At 61.1% G+C, this 19,897-nt stretch overlaps 1 protein-coding gene across 4 annotated transcripts in view; it reads left to right on the plus strand.

Annotated features, from left to right (window-relative positions):
- RTEL1 (regulator of telomere elongation helicase 1) overlaps positions 1 to 19,897 on the plus strand; it is a 57,537-nt gene that overhangs the window by 16,005 nt on the left and 21,635 nt on the right. For 3 of the 4 annotated variants that reach the window (XM_068150250.1, XM_068150247.1, XM_068150248.1), the window contains exons 17-28: positions 4,481 to 4,613; positions 4,747 to 4,860; positions 7,248 to 7,288; positions 8,418 to 8,503; positions 9,159 to 9,236; positions 9,944 to 10,021; positions 11,350 to 11,493; positions 11,976 to 12,091; positions 12,919 to 13,042; positions 14,595 to 14,745; positions 16,119 to 16,276; positions 18,138 to 18,203. In XM_068150250.1, coding sequence (XP_068006351.1) covers positions 4,481 to 4,613; positions 4,747 to 4,860; positions 7,248 to 7,288; positions 8,418 to 8,503; positions 9,159 to 9,236; positions 9,944 to 10,021; positions 11,350 to 11,493; positions 11,976 to 12,091; positions 12,919 to 13,042; positions 14,595 to 14,745; positions 16,119 to 16,276; positions 18,138 to 18,203 — 1,289 coding nt within the window. The remainder of the gene's footprint in view (positions 1 to 4,480; positions 4,614 to 4,746; positions 4,861 to 7,247; positions 7,289 to 8,417; positions 8,504 to 9,158; positions 9,237 to 9,943; positions 10,022 to 11,349; positions 11,494 to 11,975; positions 12,092 to 12,918; positions 13,043 to 14,594; positions 14,746 to 16,118; positions 16,277 to 18,137; positions 18,204 to 19,897) is intronic. The other variant, XM_068150249.1, reaches the window with a different exon arrangement.

A 19,897-nucleotide genomic window follows, 5' to 3' on the forward strand; every position in this document is an offset into this window, starting at 1 on the left:
GGGGCTGGCGCTCAGGGCTGGCGCTCAGGGCTGCCTGGGGCTGGCGCTCAGGGCTGCCTGGGGCTGGCGCTCAGGGCTGCCTGGGGCTGGCGCTCGGGGCTGGCGCTCAGGGCTGCCTGGGGCTGGCGCTCAGGGCTGCCTGGGGCTGGCGCTCAGGGCTGCCTGGGGCTGGCGCTCAGGGCTGCCTGGGGCTGGCGCTCAGGGCTGCCTGGGGCTGGCGCTCAGGGCTGCCTGGGGCTGGCGCTCAGGGCTGGCGCTCAGGGCTGCCTGGGGCTGGCGCTCAGGGCTGGCGCTCAGGGCTGCCTGGGGCTGGCGCTCGGGGCTGGCGCTCAGGGCTGCCTGGGGCTGGCGCTCAGGGCTGGCGCTCAGGGCTGGCGCTCAGGGCTGCCTGGGGCTGGCGCTCAGGGCTGGCGCTCAGGGCTGGCGCTCAGGGCTGGCGCTCAGGGCTGGCGCTCAGGGCTGCCTGGGGCTGGCTCTTCTTGATAGTTTCAGCCTCAGTTGACCTCTTCAGTGCTTCTTGCTCAGCTGTGAGTTCCTCCTGCCATTCTCCCTCCTCCCACCTGCTTCTGCCTGCCTTGTGCTTTGCAGAACTTGGTGTCTGGAGCCAGCTCCATATAACCATGGCTCAGAAGGGCTTGGTGAGGTGAGAGGACACTTGCCCTGTGAATCAAAGGCCTCTAAAGCTGCTGCAAGGCAGCACCCTGCTGCTTTCCACCCTTAGGTGGAAACCAAAGCATTTGCTGACTGAGAGACAGATACAGATCTTGTTTCCTAAGCCCCCAGCACAGGAGGGACACAGACCTGTTGGAGAGGGTCCAGAGTAGGGCCACAAAGATGATCAGAGGGCTGGAGCACCTCAGCTGTGAAGGGAGGCTGAGAGAGTTGGGGCTGCTCAGCCTGGAGGAGAGAAGGCTCCAGGGAGAGCTCAGAGCTGCAGTTCAATACCTGCAGGGGAGCTGCAGGCAGCTGGGCAGGGACTGCCCAGAAGGGGCTGGGGGGGCAGGAGGAGAGGCAAGGGCTTGGAACTGGAGCAGGAGAGGTTAAGTTTGGACATCAGGAGGAAGTTCTGCACCATGAGGCTGGTGGAACATTGGAACAGGTTGCCCAGGGAGGAAGCTGGAGGCTTGCTCAGTCCTGTCTGCCCTCTGCCAGGCTTCCACGTGGTGCAAGTCCCAACAAATGCAAAGGATCACTGAACTGTTCTGCCTGGAAGAGTCCTTTGATGCCATCAAGTCCAATCACCAAGCCATGGCCCTCAGCACCACAGCTCCAAGGCTCTGAGACCCCTCCAGGCATGGGGACTGCACCACTGCCCTGGGCAGCCTGGGCCAGGCCTGGACAGCCCTCCAGGGGAAGAAATGGTTCCTCCTGGCCAGCCTAAGCCTCCCCTGGTTGGAGAGGAGTATTTCATCCTGAGCAGTGCAGGCAGCCCCTGAGTGGTTGGAGTTCTCTGCAGCTCCCTGAGAGGAGGTTGGAGGCAGGGGGAGCTTGGTCTCCTTCTGAGCAGCAAGTGACAGGGCAAGAGGAAAGGGCCTCAGTTGCCCCAGGGGAGGCTTAGGTTGGTCATGGGGAGCAATTTCTTCCTCTTGAGGGGTGTCAAGGCCTGGCCCAGGCTGCCCAGGGTCAAATCATCATCCCCAGAGGTATTTGAAGCCATGGAAAGGTGGTGCTGAGGGCCATGGCTTAGTGGTGGCCTGGCTGTGCTGGGGTAAGGCTTGGACCCAGAGGTCTTTCCCAGCCGAGCTGACTGCTGCAGGCCATCCACAGCAGCACAGGGGCTCCCATGCAGGCTCCTGCCACGAGTGACTTAGCCCTTGCCTGGAGAGCTCCCTGCTCCATCCCTGCCCAGGGCTGGGCTCTGCAGCCCCTCGGTGTGCAGGGGGCAGCTGCAGCTTCCTCACCCTGGGAGCGGCGTTCCTGCGGGCTCTGAGCATCACCTGGGTGCATTTGCCCAGGTGAGGTGGAAGGAGACAACTGCAGAGCAGCATTGCCATGCAGCTGTGAGCAGGGGGTGAGTCACTGGGCAGGGAGCTGTGGGGAGCTCCTGCAGGGAGCAGGGGCCGCAGGGGGCAGCTCCTGCAGGGAGCAGGGGCCGCAGGGGGCAGCTCCTGCAGGGGGCAGGGGCCGCAGGGGGCAGCTCCTGCAGGGGGCAGGGGCCGCAGGGAGCAGCGGCTGCAGGGGGCAGCTCCTGCAGGGGGCAGCTCCCGCAGGGGGCAGGGGCCGCAGGGGGCAGCTCCTGCAGGGGGCAGGGGCCGCAGGGGGCAGGGGCCGCAGGGGGCAGGGGCTGCAGGGAGCAGGGGCCGCAGGGGGCAGGGGCTGCAGGGAGCAGCGGCTGCAGGGGGCAGGGGCTGCAGGGGGCAGGGGCTGCAGGGGGCAGGGGCTGCAGGGGGCAGGGGCTGCAGGGGGCAGGGGCTGCAGGGGGCAGGGGCTGCAGGGAGCAGCTCCTGCAGGGAGCAGCTCCTGCAGGGGGCAGGGGCCGCAGGGGGCAGGGGCTGCAGGGGGCAGCGGCTGCAGGGGGCAGGGGCCGCAGGGGGCAGCTCCTGCAGGGGGCAGGGGCCGCAGGGAGCAGCTCCTGCAGGGGGCAGGGGCCGCAGGGAGCAGCTCCTGCAGGGGGCAGGGGCCGCAGGGAGCAGCTCCTGCAGGGGGCAGGGGCCGCAGGGGGCAGCTCCTGCAGGGGGCAGGGACCCCTCCCAGCTGCACTCAGCTGCTCAAGGCCTCAGCCTCAGCCTCCCTGTGCCTCCTGCTGAAGAGCTTCTTCGGCTCCAGCCCTGCCCTGCCTCAGGCTCCAGCCCTTCCCCTGGGCCTGGCTCTGCCACCCTCATGCAGAGTCCCTCTGCAGCCTCCCTGCAGGATGCCTTTGGGTCCTGGCAGCAGCTCGAAGGTCTGCCTGGAGCCTTTGCTTCTCCAGGCTGCACAGCCCCAGCTCCCTCAGCCTGTGCTCAGGGCAGAGCTGCTCCAGCCCTGGGAGCATCTCTGTTGGACTCTCCCCAGCAGCTCTGTGCCCTTCTCCTGCTGGGGCCAGCAGGGCTGGAGGCAGGCCTGGGGGGGCTCTCAGCAGAGTCAAGGGGCAGAGTGTTCTTTGGCAGCTGTTGTCTGACTGAGTGCCAAAGGAGCCAGAAGGAAAGCTCCTGGGGGAGCTGCCTGCTCTCCTGAAGCAGCTGACTGCTTCCCCCCTTGTTCCTTTGCCCCTGGTGGGCTCTCAGCAGGAGCAGTGGTGGCACACCTAGGAGTTGAGCAGGGGTTGCTGTGACTTATCCCTGCTCCTCCAGAGCCTTTCTGGGGCTAAGCTCTGCTTTGCCAGGGTTTCCACACACCTCAGGGAGCCACAGCCCACAGAAGCTGAAAGTTCTGGCAGCTGACTGCAGGGAAAGTGGAAAGTTTAGATGAGAGGTTTATAGCCCCTGGAAATCCCCAGGGAGCAGAGCTGCTGCTGCTTCCAAGCAGGGGCAGGGGGGGAGGTTGGGTTTCTCAGTAACTTCAGGCCTCTGTCTTTCATCTCACTGAGCTGCAGCCTGGTACCTTGCTCTTCCCTGGCCCCTGAGAGGGGCCTCCAGAGGTCACCCAGTCCAGCTGGAGGAGGGAGTTCTTCCCCATCAGAGTGGTGAAGCCCTGCAATGGGTTGTCCAGGGAGGTGGTTGGGGCCCTGGCCCTGGAGGTGTTTAAGGCCAGGCTGGATGAGGCTGTGGCCAGGCTGATCTAGTGTGGGGTGTCCCTGCCATGGCAGGGGGGTTGGAACTGGCTGAGCCTTGTGGTGCCTTCCAACCCTGACTGATACTAACCCCCTGCCCTCAGCAGGGACATCCTGCCCTGCAGCAGCTTGCTCACAGCCTTCTCCAGCCTCACCTTGCACAGCTCCAGCCATGAGGCCTCAGCTCCCTCCCTGGGCAACCTGCTGCAGGGTTCCAGCAGCCTCCTGGGGCACAACTTGCTCCTCACCTCCAATCTCAATCTGCTCTGCTCTCATTTCAAACCTCTGCCCCTGGTGCTGTCCCTGCAGGCCTTTGGGAGCAGTCCCTCTGCAGCCTGCTGGGAGCCCTTCAGCTGCTGGGAGCTGCTCTGAGCTCTGCCTGCAGCCTTCTCCTCCCCAGGCTGAACCCCAGCTCCCTCAGCCTGGCCCTGTGGCAGAGCTGCTCCAGGCCCTGAGCATTTTCCTGGCCTCCTCTGGAGCCTCTCCATCAGCTCCAGGTCCTCCCTGTGCTGGGGGCTCAGGAGCTGGGTGCAGAAGCTAAGCCTGGCGAGAACCAAAGCAGAAGCTGCCACACACCTGGGGGTTTAGCTTCAGCAGCTGGCCCGGGGGCTGGCCAGGAGGGGCTCAGGGGCTGGCCAGGGGGGGCTCAGGGGCTGGCCAGGGGGGGCTCAGGGGCTGGCCAGGGGGGGCTCAGGGGCTGGCCAGGGGGGGCTCAGGGGCTGTGTCTCAGTCCCATCCCAGTGTTGCCATCTGCAGCCTGCCTTCCTGGGGCTTTCTCTTCCTTTGCTCCAGGAAAGACCTTGAGCTATTGGTGCTTCAGCCCTGGGTACTGCATGCAGGAGCTGGTGGGCCAGGGGGTCAGGTCCATCATCCTCACCAGTGGGACTCTCTCCCCCCTCTCCTCATTCACCCTGGAGATGCAGATGTGAGTAGCCAGCTGTGTGCCCTCCCTGCCCTCTGATCTCTGGGGCCTGCCTTGGCACTTGCCTGCAGGGCTGTGGCCTGGCTGCCGGTGGAGGATGCCCTGGGGCTGCAGCTCCCTTCTCTGTTTCCTGTAGCCCTTTTCCTGTCTGCCTGGAGAATCCTCATGTCATCAGCAAGCACCAGCTCTGGGTTGGGATCATTCCTAAGGGGCCTGATGGAACTGAGCTCACTTCCAGCTATGAGAGGAGGTAGGAAACTTCCACCTGGGATTCTGCTTTGAACTCCTGGCTCTGTGTGTGGGGCTCTGCTTGCAGGAGGCTGGTGCTGACTTCAGTGGTCCCTGCACTTCTTCTCTTGGACAAAGTCTGTCCCAGTGTGGACATCCTGCTGGCTCACAGCACCCCTTGGTGCTGCTGTTGGCAGCTCTGAGCTGCAGGGCTGGAGCTACCAAATGTCACAGCACTGAGGGCACTAGGAGGGCCCTGAGCAGGCCAGATAGGATCTCCTCCCCCAGTCACCCAGGAGCTGCACTCAGGGTCTGGTAGAGGCCTTCTGGACCTGAACCTTCTGGAGTGAGTCCAGAGGAGGGCCACAGAATGCTCAGGGGCTGGAGCACCTTTGCATGAGGCCAGGCTGGGGGAGCTGGGGTTCAGCCTGGGGAGGGGAAGGCTGCAGGCAGAGCTCAGAGCAGCTCCCAGCACCTGGAGGGCTCTAAGCAGGCTGCAGAGGGACTGCTCCCAAAGGCCTGCAGGGACAGCACCAGGGGCAGAGGTTTGAAATGAGAGCAGAGCAGATTGAGATTGGAGGTGAGGAGCAAGTTGTGCCCCAGGAGGCTGCTGGAACCCTGCAGCAGGTTGCCCAGGGAGGGAGCTGAGGCCTCATGGCTGGAGCTGTGTAAGGTGAGGCTGGAGAAGGCTGTGAGCAGGCTGCTGCAGGGCAGGATGTCCCTGCAGAGGGCAGGGGTGCACTGGGTGAGCTCTGGAGCTCCCTTCCAGCCCATTCTGGGATTGCTCTCCAGCCCCACTGGGCTTTGGGGCAGTGCAGTGCTCAGAGCTAACATCTCCTCAGTGCAGTTGCTTTGGCTGCTCAGCCTGCAGCAAGCAGCTCATAAAACAGGGTTGGAAAAGGCCTCTGAGATTGAGTCCAACCTTCAGGCCAGCTCAGAGAGCACTGCCTGAAAGCAGGCAGGCAGCAGAGCAGGCAGAGGGGGAGCTGTGCCCTGCTCTGCAGCAGTGGAGTTTGACAGAGAAGCAGCCTGGAAACTCCTGAGCCTCTCTACACCTTGCAGCCCTCCCTCAGTGTGCAGGGCTGGTGGGCAGGCAGCTGTCCCATCACGGCAGAGGGCTTGGATCCACCCCTGCCTGAGGGCTGGAACATCTGGCAGGAAGGGAATTCCCAGCCTGGGCTTTGCTGTGGCAACACCCCGGGGTGTTTATAGTCCTCCCAGCAGAAATGCTTCCCCCCATTCTGTTCCTTCTCCTTAAGCTTCATATGTAAATTTCCTTGGAAAACAGAGGCCAAAGAGAGACAAAGGCCTGAGGAGAGCTGGCTTGGCAGTGAGGCTTGGTAGCAACCAGCAGAGCTTACTGTGGGCTGGGCTGCTGCCCCCAGGAAATAATAACCATGGCAACCAGCTTCATCCTCCTTGCCCCTGCAGCCTCAGCCCTCCTGCAGTCAGGAAGGGAGATGGTTGCTGGGTTAGTCAGGGCTTGGCAGCAGCTCTGCAGCCTCCTGGCACAGCTTGCAGCCTCCAGTTGTTGCATTGCTCATCAGGCTCCTGGGGCTGCCCATTTGCACTTGATCCTTTTTGGTGATAGGGAAGTTCAGGTCACCCTCAGGGCTGAAAACAAACACCAGCCCTGCTGGTGTCCTGGTGAAGGCACAGCTGGCTGCTGGGGCCAGCTCTGGGCTCCCCACTTGGAGAGACAGGGAACTGCTGGAGAGAGCCCAGGGGAGGCTGCAGAGCTGCTGAGGGGCCTGGAGCAGCTCTGGGAGCAGCAGAGGCTGAGAGCCCTGGGGCTGAGAGCCTGCAGCAGAGCAGCCCCAGAGGGGAGCTGAGCAATGCTCAGCAGGAGCTGAAGGAGCTGTGGGGGGCAAGAGGCTGGGGCCAGGCTCTGCTCAGTGGTGCCCAGGGACAGCACAAGGAGCAATGGGCACAGAGTGGCAGCCAGGAGGCTCCCTGAGGAGAAAGTTGTTTGGTGTGAGGGAGCAGAGCCCTGGAGCAGGCTGCCCAGAGAGGTTGTGGAGTCTCCTGGTGTGCAGAGCTTCCAACCCCCCCTGGGCACTGTGCTGCTGGGCAGGCTCTGTGGGGGCCCTGCTTTGGCAGGGGGTTGGGCTGGGTGAGCTCCTGAGGTCCTTTCCAGCCCTCCACGCTGGGATGCCGGGGGGCCGGGGTGCTGGGGGGCTGGGATGCTGGGGGCTGGGGGGCTGGGGTGCTGGGGGCTGGGGTGCTGGGGGGCTGGGCTGTGCACTGTCAAGTTATCAGTGACCTCTCTGCCTTGGGCTGGGTGGCTGCCCTGGCAGGGAGCAGCCAGCAGGGTGGATTGCTGCTTTCAGCTGGATGCCAGAGGAGGTCAGGGAGAGTGAAACCCAGCAGAGGGAACTCAGTGATGTTCTGGATTTGATTTCCTTGCAGGTTCTCAGAGGATTATTTATCTTCCCTGGGGAAAACAGTTGGTAAGTGAAGGGGGGAGGTCAGGACTGGGGACTGGAGGAGCACTCAGGAGGTCAGAGCAGAGGAAGCTGCAGGCTTGTTTTGCATATCTGAATGCTCTCTGCCTGCTCAAGCAGCTGCCTCCTGCTGCTGCATGCCAAAGGCACTTGGAGTCCTTGCTGTCACAGCTCCAGGCCTGGGCTTTCATTTGGGCTGCAGGTGTTTAGTTTGGGCCCAAACTGTGGCTCCCCTCAGAGGATCAGGAAGTGGCAGCAGCTGGGAGCTCAGTGCACAGGGGTGCTGCAGCCAAACACTTGCAGGGCAAGTGAGGATCTCAGGGCCTCAGTCCATCTGGTGCTGAAGGTTCTCAGGGCTCTGTGTGAAGCCTGCCAGAAGTCAGCAGCTTTAGTTCCAGTGGTGTTACACAGAATGCACAACCCTGCAGCAAGTGAGGGCAGCAGGCAGGAAGGAGATCTCTGATCTCTGTAGCTCAGGCAGGGTTGAAAGGAATCTGTTAGCTCTGGAAGCCTTTGGAGGAGAGCTCTGAGCTGGTCAGCTGGGCCTGGGAGGTGGAATCCAGAGACACAAAGGAGTGCTGTGCCCAGCTCTGGAGCCCCCAGCACAGGGAGCACCTGGAGCTGATGGAGAGGCTCCAGAGGAGGCCAGGAAAATGCTCAGGGGGCTGGAGCAGCTCTGCCACAAGGACAGCTGAGGGAGCTGGGGGAGTTCAGACCTCAGAGCAGCCTCCCAGCAGCTGAAGGGCTCCCAGCAGGCTGCAGAGGGACTGCTCCCAAAGGCCTCCAGGGACAGCACCAGGGGCAGTGGTTTGAAATGAGAGCAGAGCAGACTGAGATTGGAGGTGAGGAGCAAGTTGTGCCCCAGGAGGCTGCTGGAACCCTGCAGCAGGTTGCCCAGGGAGGGAGCTGAGGCCTCATGGCTGGAGCTGTGCAAGGTGAGGCTGGAGAAGGCTGTGAGCAAGCTGCTGCAGGGCAGGATGTCCCTGCTGAGGGCAGGGGATTGGGCTGGGTGAGCTCTGGAGCTCCCTTCCAGCCTGTTCTGTGTTTTGGGAGGGTCCCCTGCTGCTGCTCCTCTGCAGCCTGTGTGTCCCAGGCTGGGGTCTCCTCAGCCAGGCCTCTGCCTCTCTGCTTGCAGGGAACCTGGTGAGAGTTGTCCCCCATGGCATGCTGATCTTCTTCCCATCCTATCCTGTCATGGACAGGAGCCTGGAGTATTGGAGGGTAGGTGAATTGCTCTGTGGCTTTGCTCTCCAGCCATGCTCAGTAACATTTCTTTGTCAGTAAGTGAAAACCCAAGTCAGGCTTCTGCCCTCTTGGTCACAGGGCCCTGAAATCCAACGTGGTGGAGCTGAACCCCAGAGGAATCTCAGTCTCTCATCCCATCTGATCCCAGAGTTCACCAAGCTTCTCCTTATTGAACCTCCAAATTAGAGTTGGTCAAAGTGTTTCAACTCTTAGGGAGGGGAAAAAAGTCCCAGCCTGAGCACTGCTTACTTTACTCCTAGGGAGTGACTGCTGCTGGCTCACCCTGTCCCTGCTCCTCACCTGAGGCCCTGCTGAGGCTTGCCTGAGCAGTGCTGCTTCATATCCTCCTCCTTAGGAGTGAGCACTGGGGCAGAGGTGGCCCTGCAAAGGGGACTCTAGGAGGGGGTGCTGGGTGCTTGCAAGTGGAAAGGATTGGATCTCTTCTCTGTGTCATGTCTGAGTGCACCAGCTGCAAGGAGGCAGTGCTGCTGGGGCTGCAGCTCTCTGCTTCCACCTCCTCTGCTTGGGGAAGTGTGGTGACCACTCCTGAGCATATCCCTTCCTGTGGGCACTGCTGCAGGGCCTTCCCCTCAGATGACCACTTCTGATACCTTCCCTATCTGTTGGACAGGAGCATGATCTTGCCAGAAGAATAGAAGAAGTGAAGCCCATGTTTGTGGAGCCCAGGAGCAAAGGAAGCTTTGCAGAGGTTGGCTGCCTGCAGAACCTCCCTGGAGCCTTGTCAGGAGCTGCTTGGCTGTTTCAAATTCCTTTCCTGTGATGTGTTAGAGGGTGAAGCTCCACACTCAATGCTGGGGTGGAAGGGAAACACCTAAATGCCATCCCAAGATGGAAGGGAAGTTACTCACTCTCCTAGGGTGAAAGTGAAGCCCCCACACTTGATCTTATCCTAGGAGTGGAGCTCTCCTCCTCTCCCCACTCCCAGCTTGTGCTGGGCTGAGAGTGGAGCTCTCCTCCTCTCCCCACTCCCAGCTTGTGCTGGGCTGAGAGTGGAGCTCTCCTCCTCCCCACTCCCAGCTTGTGCTGGGCTGAGAGTGGAGCTCTCCTCCTCTCCCACTCCCAGCTTGTGCTGGGCTGAGAGTGGAGCTCTCCTCCTCTCCCACTCCCAGCTTGTGCTGGGCTGAGAGTGGAGCTCTCCTCCTCTCCCACTCCCAGCTTGTGCTGGGCTGAGAGTGGAGCTCTCCTCTCCCCACTCCCAGTTTGTGCTGGGCTGAGAGTGGAGCTCTCCTCTCCCACTCCCAGCTTGTGCTGGGCTGAGAGTGGAGCTCTCCTCTCCCCACTCCCAGCTTGTGCTGGGCTGAGAGTGGAGCTCCCAGTGTGAAGTCAGGGGTAGCTTTCCCTTCAGCAGGTAGCTCAGGATGATTCCCTTCCTGCTTAACCCCCTCTGCCTTGCAGGTGATGGATGCCTACTGTGATAAAGTTGCCTGTCCTAAGTCCACTGGAGCTACCTTCTTGGCAGTGTGTCGAGGGAAGGTACTGGCTGAGAGGTTTTCTTTCATCTGAGCTCTCCTTATGCAGGGGGTGGGGGTGGGGGTGGGGAATTCTACATTCCCATCCATTTCTGTTGTTTGACTGTAATTGTCTGGAGGAAGAGCAGCCCCCAGGAGGAGTGGCAGGCCCTGAAGGCTTTTCCAAGCTCTGCCAGGTTTCTCTGTGCCTCCTTCTTGGGTTTATTAGAGGCAAACATCTTGGAGCTCACAGATGGCCTCTGGTTGGAAGGGACCCTCAAAGGTCATCTTGCCCAACCCCCCCTGCAGTCAGTCCAACCCCCCCTGGATCAGGCTTCCCAGGAGCACATCAGAAAGGAGAAGAGTTTCTGTCTCCTGTTGGCTGCTGGCTGGAAACTCCACCCCCTGGCTGGGAGCAGCTGCCTGGGAGGAGAGCCACAGGCAGCCCTGGCTATGAATCTTGGTAGAACAAGCCTGCTGAAAGCCACAAATGTTCCTCAGCTTGAAAACATCTCCATTAACTTCAGACCCTCTGCACACATCTGTGGCCTTTCATTGCCTTTCCCCAGTGCTGACAGATTGATGAGCAGTGGAGTCCTTGCAGAAGCCTCAGTTACTCCTAGAGCTGCTCTTTTGTTGCTGCTGACTGCAAACCAGGAGCAAATTCAACTTCTTTGGACCTCTCAGTCCCAGTCTCCAAAGCAGCTGGAGCTGGAGGAGTGGAGCAAAGCTTTGGCAGTTTGTGGGGGGGACTCTCAGCTCCTGGAGCCCTGGCTTTCCAGGAACAGAGGGGAGAGCTCCTGCTCTGCAGGCCCCTGAGGCTGAGGGATGAGCTCTTTGCTCTGCCCTGCTCACAGGGCTGCTGACATGACTGCACAGCTGGAGGCCTTGGAGAAGAGGTTTGTTGTCCAGAGGTCTCTAACCAGCTCTCTCCCAGCAGCTTTCTCCTAGCTTTCCATTGTTCCTTTGGAGTGGTTCTGAGGCTCTTTGGTGGCAGAGGAGGTTTGCTGTGTCCTCCTTAGGCCTTACTAACATTTGAGGGTACAGAGGCATTGGTCAGAGGTATTGACTGATGCTTCAGAAGTCTTCTGAATACAGTTCTGCTTGTCCAGGAGTCAGACATCTGCATTAGCAGTGCTGGCTGGGCTGGGCTGGGCTTTACTCCAGGGCCTCCTGGGGGGGAAAAGCTGAGTTTCGAAGTCCTGGTAATAAAAGCAGAAACCCAAAGTAAAGCTGCTGCTAAGATCCTTCACAGCTGTGCTTAATGGAGAGGAAAGAGAGCAACAGCTGCTGAAGTGCTCTGAAATGGCTCTCCCAGGTCTGTGGTTAATGGAAAGCTCTCCCTCCCTGCAGGCCAGTGAGGGCTTGGACTTTGCAGACATCACAGGCCGAGCCGTCGTCGTCACCGGGCTGCCCTTTCCCCCGCGCAGGGAGCCCAGAGTTGTGCTGAAGATGCAGTTCCTGGATGAGATGAAGAGCACTGCTGCAGGGGCACAGGTAATGCTGGGCAGCTCCTCCCTCCTGGCTGGTTCCAGGCCTGTGCCATTGTTTCTGCCTCTTGGCTACCTGTGGCTGCTTTTCCTTGGCCTTTGGAGACCACAGAATCCCAGAGGGGTTGCAAGGGACCTCTGGAGCTCGCCCAGCCCAGCCCCTGCTCCAGCAGGGCACCCCCAGCAGCTTGCCCAGGAGCACAGTGCCCAGGGGGGGTTGGAAGCTCTGCAGATGAGACTCCAGCCTCTGCTGGACTCTCTGCAGTATTTCCCTGCCTCCTGAGCTGAGGAGCCCAGAGCTGGCCACAGTACTCCAGATCTGACCTCATGAGGGCGGAGGGGAAGGAGCTTCCCTTGCCCTGCTGCTCAGACTGTCATGCCTCCAGATGTCTTGGTAGATGCTGTTGGGTGTTCCCATCTGTTCAGAGGCAGCAGTGAGTGTCCAGCACCCCAGCCAGTGTCAGCAGTGCTCATTCCTCTCTCCTGCAGTACCTCTCTGGCTGGGAGTGGTACCACCAGCAGGCCTCCCGTGCTGTCAACCAGGCCATCGGCAGGGTCATCAGGCACCGCCAGGACTATGGAGCCATCTTCCTCTGTGACCAGAGGTGAGGCCTGGGCTCAGCACACACCAGCAGCTCTCCCTCCTCACCTGGGCTTTGGTGCTTTGGATGCACACAGGAAAGGAGGCTGAAGGGAGACCAGCTGGCTCGCTACAGCCTGCTGAAAGGAGGCTGGGGTGAGGTGGGGCTTGGTCTCCTCCCCCAGTGATGAGAGGAAATGGCCTCAAGTGGCACCAGGGGTGGTTTAAGTTGGACATCAGAAGCAACTTCTTCACTGAAAGGCTTCTCAACCATTGGAGCAGGCTGCCCAGGGAGGTGGCTGAATCCCCATCCCTGGGGGAGCTCCAAAGCCAGGGAGATGTGCTGAGGGCTGTGGTGTAGCACCAGACTTGGTAGAGGTAGGGAATGGTTGGACTGGGTGAGCTTAAAGCCTTCTCTGTCCACCACAAATCTGTGATTCAGGTTGGGCAAGGCCCTGGAGACACCAGGCCCAGCTGTGAGCCCTGCTCTGCCAAGCTCACCACTACAGCAGACCTCTCTCACTGCTGGGGGGAGGGCACAGCTCCCAACAGGCACCAGGCTGAAGTGGTGTCCCTCAGTGCTGAGGTTTGAGTGGGGCCAGTGAGCACCTCACAGTTCAGTTCTCCTCTCACTGTTGCAGAGGTCCAGGCTTTAGGGCTGAAGGAGGCCTGGCTGCTGGTGTGCTTCATGCTGGCCCCAGGGCCCTGTTCCCCGGGGGGGAGGTCAAACCTCCTGTTCCCTCCACCGTTTCAGCCTGTTGTTGTCTTGCTGCTCTTCCCTCATTCTTCTGGGCTCTGTGTCTGTGGAGCTGACCCAGCCCAGCTCAGGCCTCCCTGTCCACCCCTGCCCAGGTTCACAGCTGGCTCTGTGAGGGGCAGTCTGCCCTCCTGGGTCCGGCCCCACGTCAGCGTCTACGACAGCTTCGGCCGCGCCGTCAGGAGCGTCTCCTCCTTCTTCCGCCTCGCCCAGGACACAGTGAGTCAGGAGCTCAGCAGGGAGGGAGCTCTGCAGCCCCCCAGGGCCCCCCTGCCAAAGCAGGGCCCCCCAGAGCCTGCCCAGGGGCACAGTGCCCAGGGGGGGTTGGAAGCTCTCCACACCAGGAGACTCCACAACCTCTCTGGGCAGCCTGCTCCAGGGCTCTGCTCCCTCACACCAAACAACTTTCTCCTCAGGGAACCTCCTGGCTGCCACTCTGTGCCCATTGCTCCTTGTGCTGTCCCTGGGCACCACTGAGCAGAGCCTGGCCCCAGCCTCTTGCCCCCACAGCTCCTTTAGCTCTTGCTGAGAGCAATTCCTCTGGGGCTGCTCAGCCCCAGGGCCCTCAGCCCCTGCTGCTCCCAGAGCTGCCCCAGGCCCCTCAGCAGCTTTGTAACCTCTGCTGGACTCTCTCCAGTATTTTCCTGTCTCTCTTGAGCTGGAGAGCCCAGAGCTGGCCCCAGTATTCCAGCTGCAGCCTTAGGACAGAGCAGAGGGGAAGCAGAGCCTCCCTCTCCTTCTGGCCACACTTCCTCATGCATCCCAGGAGACCACTGGCCTGCTTGGCCAGGAGAGCACCCTGCTGGCTCCAGGGCTGCTTCTCTACCAGCACTCCCAGCTCCTTCACCCTAGAGCTGCTTCCCAGCAGGTCCCCCCTCACCTGTCCTCCTCCCTAGGGCAGGGCCAGGACCCTCCATTTGCCCTGGCTGAACTTCCTGAGGTTCCTCTCTGCTCAGCTTTCCAACTTCTGTTGTGTGCTTGGGGTTTTTGTTTGGGTTTCCCCATCTGTGAGGGCTGGGAAGGGAGAGTCCTTGGGCAGGTGAGAGATGTGAGCAAGTCAGTTGTCACTTCTGGACACTGGGAGCTTTCTGGGAAAGGGGCTGTGGCTCCCAGCTCTCCAGGGGTGAGCTGGGACAGGATGTGGCCTCGTGGGGGACAGCTCATCACATTAGATCACAAAAATAACTTCCAGTTTCTGCTCAGCAAACACAGCCCTGAGAGCCTGGGGTGCAAATGGCTGCAGCTGATGGCAGCATCCCCAGCCTTTGCTCTGGGGGAAGAATTCACCAGCCCCTGAATCTGGAGTGCTGTAAAGAGTGAGAGCAACCCCCAGCTCTTCCTGCAGCTCCTCACTGGCTCCTCTCTACTCACAAGGCTTTGGGCTTCTCATTCAAGGCCCCTTCCAGCTAGGATTCAGGAGCAGTCCCTTGCTGTCAAATGTCCCAGAACCACAGGATGGTAGGGGCTGGAAGGGGCCCCTGGAGCTCCCCCAGCCCCCTGCCAGAGCAGGGTCACCCAGGGCAGGTCACAGAGGAGCACATCCAGACTGTTTTAGAATGGCTCCAGAGGAGACTCCAGCCCCCAGCACCCCCAGGGGGACAAAGTTCTCCCTTCTGTTCCCATGGCTGCCCTGCTGCAGCTGCCCCCAGCCAGCCTGCAGAGCAGCCATGCTGGCAAGGCTGGTTGTGGGGTGAAGGGAGATGTCCTTGGGCTGCTGCTGGGCTGTCTGTGCACAGAGCAGCTTGTGCTTACTGCTGTCACCCCCTTGCAGATGCCCCCACCCCTGCTGCAGCGTCCTGCCAGCTCTGCTGCCTGCCTGAGTGAAAGCAGCTCAGCACCATCCACCTCAGCTGAGCACATCCTCTCCCTGCAGAAAGCCAAGAGCCTGGATGACCATGTTCCCAGCCTGAAGAGGAGAAAAGGTGAGGCCTCCCAGAGAGCACTGGGGCTGCTTTTAAGCAGAGAGGAGCAAGAGACTAGAGACAGGAGGGGGAGAGAGCAGGGAGAGCTCCAAGGCTGAGGTTAAGGGCAGATGAGAAGGGCTGCAGCTTGGCAGCAGCAGATGAATAGATGATCTCTGGAGGTCCCTTCCAGCCCCTAGCATTCTGGGGTGCTGTGAGGGGACAGCTGCAACCACAGAGCAGATGGGGCCTGAAAGTGTCCTGCAGGAGCCTGGGGGAACATCTTGAGGTGGGAGTCTGTTTCTGGCTGGCACTGACTTTCCCATGGCCTCCTTCCACCCCCTGTGCAAATAACTTCTCCAGAGGAATCTGAGGAGGAAAGCAGCAGGAGGGCAGTGAGCTTGGGCCACAGCAGTGCTTCCAGGCCTGTGGTTAGCTGGCCTGGAGTTGTGTTTCTCACCTCAGAGAGGCTGGCAGCAGGCTCTGCTCTGGCTGGCTTGCTGCTTTGGAGCAGAGCAGTGAAGCTGTGCTGAAGACTCTGATCCCCCAGCAGTTAGGGCTGAGTGTGAGTGATGCCACATCACACTGAGCCAGCCCTGGGGCCTCAGCCACCTCCCTGGGCAGCCTGGGGCAGTGCTCCAGCAGCCTCCTGGGGCACAACTTGCTCCTCACCTCCAATCTCAATCTGCTCTGCTCTCATTTCAAACCTCTGCCCCTGGTGCTGTCCCTGCAGGCCTTTGGGAGCAGTCCCTCTGCAGCCTGCTGGGAGCCCTTCAGCTGCTGGGAGCTGCTCTGAGCTCTGCCTGCAGCCTTCCCCAGGCTGCACAGCCCCAGCTCCCTCAGCCCTGTTACAGCAGAGCCCCTCCAGCCCCCTGGGCATTCTCCTGGCCTCCTCCCCATCAGCTCCAGGTCCTTCCTGTGCTGAGGGCTCCAGAGCTGGATGCAGCTCCTGGGTGAGGCCACAGGTTGTGTCTGGTTGTTGAAGAGGTCAGAGATCACCCAGCCCAACCTTGCTCTCCTGCAGGCAGGATCTTTGAGGCAGTCCAAGCCTCCCACCAGAAGCTCTTAAACAGAGGAGCTCAGTCTGGGGGGAATTCCATAAAGCTGAAGCAGTCAAGCAGCCAACTGCTGCAGGACTTTGTCTGTGGACCCAAAGCCATTCTGAGGCTGTTACTTAAGGGAAAGTGTGGGAAGTCCACCACCAATTCTTGAGCAATGTGGGCAGTGATGAACCAAAGTCAGCTTCTTACTCAGTCCAGGCAGTGCAGTTTGGGCACATGGGGCAGCTTGAGCAGCCCAGCAGAGCTCTGTGGGTTGGGAGGCTCTGAGGCCATGGCAGTGCAGGAGAGGAGCTGTGGAGTGCCTGAGTTGTTCTCTGTCTGTGTGCTTGGCAGGAAAGGGAGAGGAAGCATCCAGCCTGTGCTTGGAGTATGAGGAAGAGCTCCTCTCACCCAGAAGGAAGTGTGCTGGGCTCTTGGATGCCTTGGAGCACAATGAGAAGAGCTCTGAAGGTGCAGAGGAAGGAGATGACTTCCCAGGAGAGGAGGAGGTAGTGGTGCAGGGAAGCTGCTGCTGCCTCTGAGTGAGAACTGCAGGCCCTGAAGTGAGCTGAGGCTGGGGGTTCACAGAGTGGGTTGGCTTGGAAGGGACCTCCAAGCTCATCCAGTTCCCACCCCCTGCCCTGGGCAGGGACACCTCCTCCAGCCCAGGCTGCTCAGGGCCTCATCCAGCCTGGTCCTGAACAGCTCCAGGGAGGAGGCAGCCACAGCCTCCTGGGCAGCCTGTGCCAGGCTCTCCCCACAAAGAATTCCTTCCTCATCTCCAGTCTCCATCTCCTCTCTGCCAGCTCCAAGCCATTGCCTCCCACCCTAGCACTGCAGGTCCCTGTGAAGCTCTTGGTTGGGCTCAGAGCAGCAGTCCAAGGGCAGCTCCTGGGAGCTGCTGTGCCCCTGATGGAGCTTCCTCAGAGGGTTTCCTTGCCCCAGTCCCAGCTGCCCAAGAGGCCCAGAGCTGCTGACCACCCAGGCTCCTGGCAGCTGAGCCAGCTCTGCAGAGCCAAGGGCTGCCAAAGGGGAGGCTGATAGGCAAGGCAGTTGCTCCTGGGGTGAAATCTGTCATCAGCTGTGGGTGGAGGGAGGGTTTTATCTGCTAGGAGTGACACTGGGAGATGAAAATCTTTTTGCCTCAGAGGCTGTGTTGCAGATCTTTGGAATCTCCTTACCTGAAGCAGGAACTCCCCTGTTGCAGGAGCTGCCCAGAGCTGCTGCTGTGCTGCTTGCTCTTCCCTCTTGGGCTGGCATCTTCAGCTCCAGCAGGGCTGAGGCTGGGTTCCTGCTTTCCCCAAGCCCCCACTTGCTGCTGGGCTGGCTCCTGCACCTGGCTGCCCCCAGCAGGGCTCCTGCTTGCAGGCTCAGTCTGGCTCAGGAGCGCTGTGTGGGCTCCAGGAACGCCCACTGCAGTGTGCCTGAGCCAGGCAGAGGGCCTGAGGGCAGTGTGGAGGTGGCAGAGAGCAGCTGGGGGAATATCTGGGGCCTGAGGGAGGTAGCTGGAGGAGCAGGGAATGTACAAGCCTGGAGAAAGCAAGGAGGAATGTTCCCTTCTGTGCTGCTGCTGGAGTTTAACTCCCTCACCCTTGGCACAGGCACCACAGCTCCTTTGGGAGGCCTGGGGAGGTGCTGCACTGCTCCTGGGGAGCTCAGCCCAGGGAGCTTGTGGCTGCCCCTTCCCCACCCGGGCTGGGTGAGGCCTTGAGCAGCCTGGGCTGGGGGGAGCTGTCCCTGCCCATGGAGCTCATCCCTGGAGGAGCTGCAAGGTCCCTTCCAACCCACCCCATGCTGTGACTCTAGGACTTGCTGCTCCTGTTGCAGCTCATTCTGTTCTGTGAGGTGTAAATGTGACCTGCAGTCATGGCCAGGCTTGTCTGGGATTTGCTGCCCTGCAGGGCTCTCAGTGCCCTGGAGGTTGTGTTTCTGAGGCTCAGCAGCTGACTCCACAGCCTGGCAAACCTCAGGCTTCTGTTTGCTTCTGCTGCTGTGGATGTGGTTGTGGTTCATTTGCTGCTGGAGCCTCACCCCCAGGGGCAGATGTTGTGGAAGGCAGGAGGGAGCTGTTGGGCTGCTCTGGTGGTGCTCCCAGAGGAGCTGCCCTCTTCCTGTCCTGGGCAGGCACTGCTGGTCACATCCTTGCTGCAGGACTCTTCCCCACAGCCTGGGGAAGCTTCCTGCAGGAGAGCAGCACTTCAGGCAGGAAGGCCAAGGGGCAGGTGGGGCACCAGCCACTCATTTGTCTCTTCAGGGGTGGCCCAAAGTGGGTGAGCAGATGTGGCCAGGGGCAGTGGCTGCCTGAGGTGGGCCCTGCCCCTGGGGAGCAGGAAGAGGTTTCCTGAACCTTTCTTCTTCTTCTACTCTTCCCAGGCACAGCTTCCCCCAAGAGAGGAGCAGAAAGGAGGCAGGAAGAGAATCAAGCTGCTCAGCAATGCAGTATGTGCTGTCCCCTGGCTCTGCCTTTGCCCTCTGGGCTGCTTCCATTGGAGTTGCACACTCCCAGCCCAGCAGAGTGCTGCCAGGGCCATGGTGCTGCTGGGGGTGGCTTTCCCCTCCAAGTGGGGAGCAGTCAGCAGTGCATGTCTGAAGTCTGTTTCCTGGCCTGCTCTTCCTCAAAGCCAGGCACTGCACACCCCAGCAGGCACAGGTCCAGCTAGGAGCAGGAGGTGAAGTGTCCTGGCAGTGACCACCTTGTGCTCATGCTCCCCTTGGCCAGCTGGGGGGTGGCTTCTCAGAGGATCCCAGCGTGCTGGGGCTGGAAGGGGCCTCTGGAGCTCCCCAGCCCAGCCCCCATGCCAGAGCAGGGGCAGCCAGGGCAGCTCACACAGGCACACATCCAGGTGGGTCTTAAAGTCTGCAGGGAAGGAGGCTCCACAGCCCCCCTGGGCAGCCTGCTCCAGGGCTCCAGCAGCCTCACAGTGAAGGATTTTCTGCTCCTGCTGAGCTGGAGCCTCCTGGGTTCCAGTCTGTGTCCACTGCCCTTGGCCTGTCCCAGGGCACCACTGGAGAGAGCCTGGCTCCTTCCCCTGGCCCCTGGCTCCTTCCCCTGGCCCCTGGCCCCTTGCCCTGGCCCCCAGCTCTTCAGCCATCAATAAGATCTCCTCTGGGGCTGCCCTTCCCCAGGCTCAGCAGCCCCAGGGCTTCCCCAGGGCTCAGCCTTTCCTCCTCACAGATGTTTCAGGCCCTTCAGCATCCTCTCTTGGGCACTCTCCACTGTCCCTGCTGACCTGGGGAGGCCAGGACTGGACAGAAGGCTGTGGCCTCAGCAGGGAAGAGCAGAGGGGGAGGGGACCCTGCCTTGCCCTGCTCCCCACACTTCATGCACCTCAGGAGAGCACTGGCTGCCTTCTGGACTAGAACAGAGCAGTTCAGCTGGGTGGGACCTCCTGCCCCCACCTAGAGCAGCTGCTGCTGGAGCCTGCAGCACCCTGGGTGAGCAGTGAGCCCCCTGACCCCCTGGGCTGTGTCACTGCTGCCTCTTCTGTTAGCATTGCTGCATCCCTGCTGTGCCTTGGGGGGCAGGTAGCTGCTGAGGGCAGCCAGGCTGAGTCTCCTGTAGGTGAGGCTGTGTGGCAGCAGTTGTCCAAGGTGCTGTCTGAGGCTCCCCAGAGCACCCAGGGAGTGAAGCTGGTGGAAGCCAGCCCAGAGGGGGCAGTGGCTGAGGTGGGAGGGGGAGGGCAGGCTCCACTGCAGCAGGCTGTGTGGGCAGCTGTGGCTCCCTGCTCTCAGGGTGAGTCAGCCTGGCCCTCTCCTGAGGAGAGAGCTCTGCAGCAGGCCTTGGCTCTCCTCTGAGCAGAGGCTGCTGTCAGCAGGGAAGGTGAAAGGCCTCACCCCTCTGTGAGGGGGTGGAGGTCCCCAGAGGGAGTGGAGGCATCCCAAGAAGCAGCTGGGGCTGAGGAGGCTGAGGGAAGACCTCTTGGCCCCCTCCAGCTGCCTGCTGCTGGCCTCCTCTCCCAGGTAGTTGGTGAGAGAGGAAGAGGGAATGGCCTCAGGCCACAGCTGGGTAGGTTTAGACGGGACATGGGGAAGAAGCCTTCCCAGCAAGAGTGGTCAGGGGTTGGAATGTGCTGCCCTGGGAGGTGGGTGAGTCACAGGCCCTGGAGGTGGGGAAGAGGCAGTTGGATGTGGTT

This window comes from Melanerpes formicivorus, unplaced genomic scaffold (genome assembly GCF_026170545.1).
Source record: "Melanerpes formicivorus ecotype bairdi unplaced genomic scaffold, bMelFor1.0.p_v2 SCAF_19, whole genome shotgun sequence".
In the NCBI taxonomy this organism is placed as follows: domain Eukaryota; kingdom Metazoa; phylum Chordata; class Aves; order Piciformes; family Picidae; genus Melanerpes; species Melanerpes formicivorus.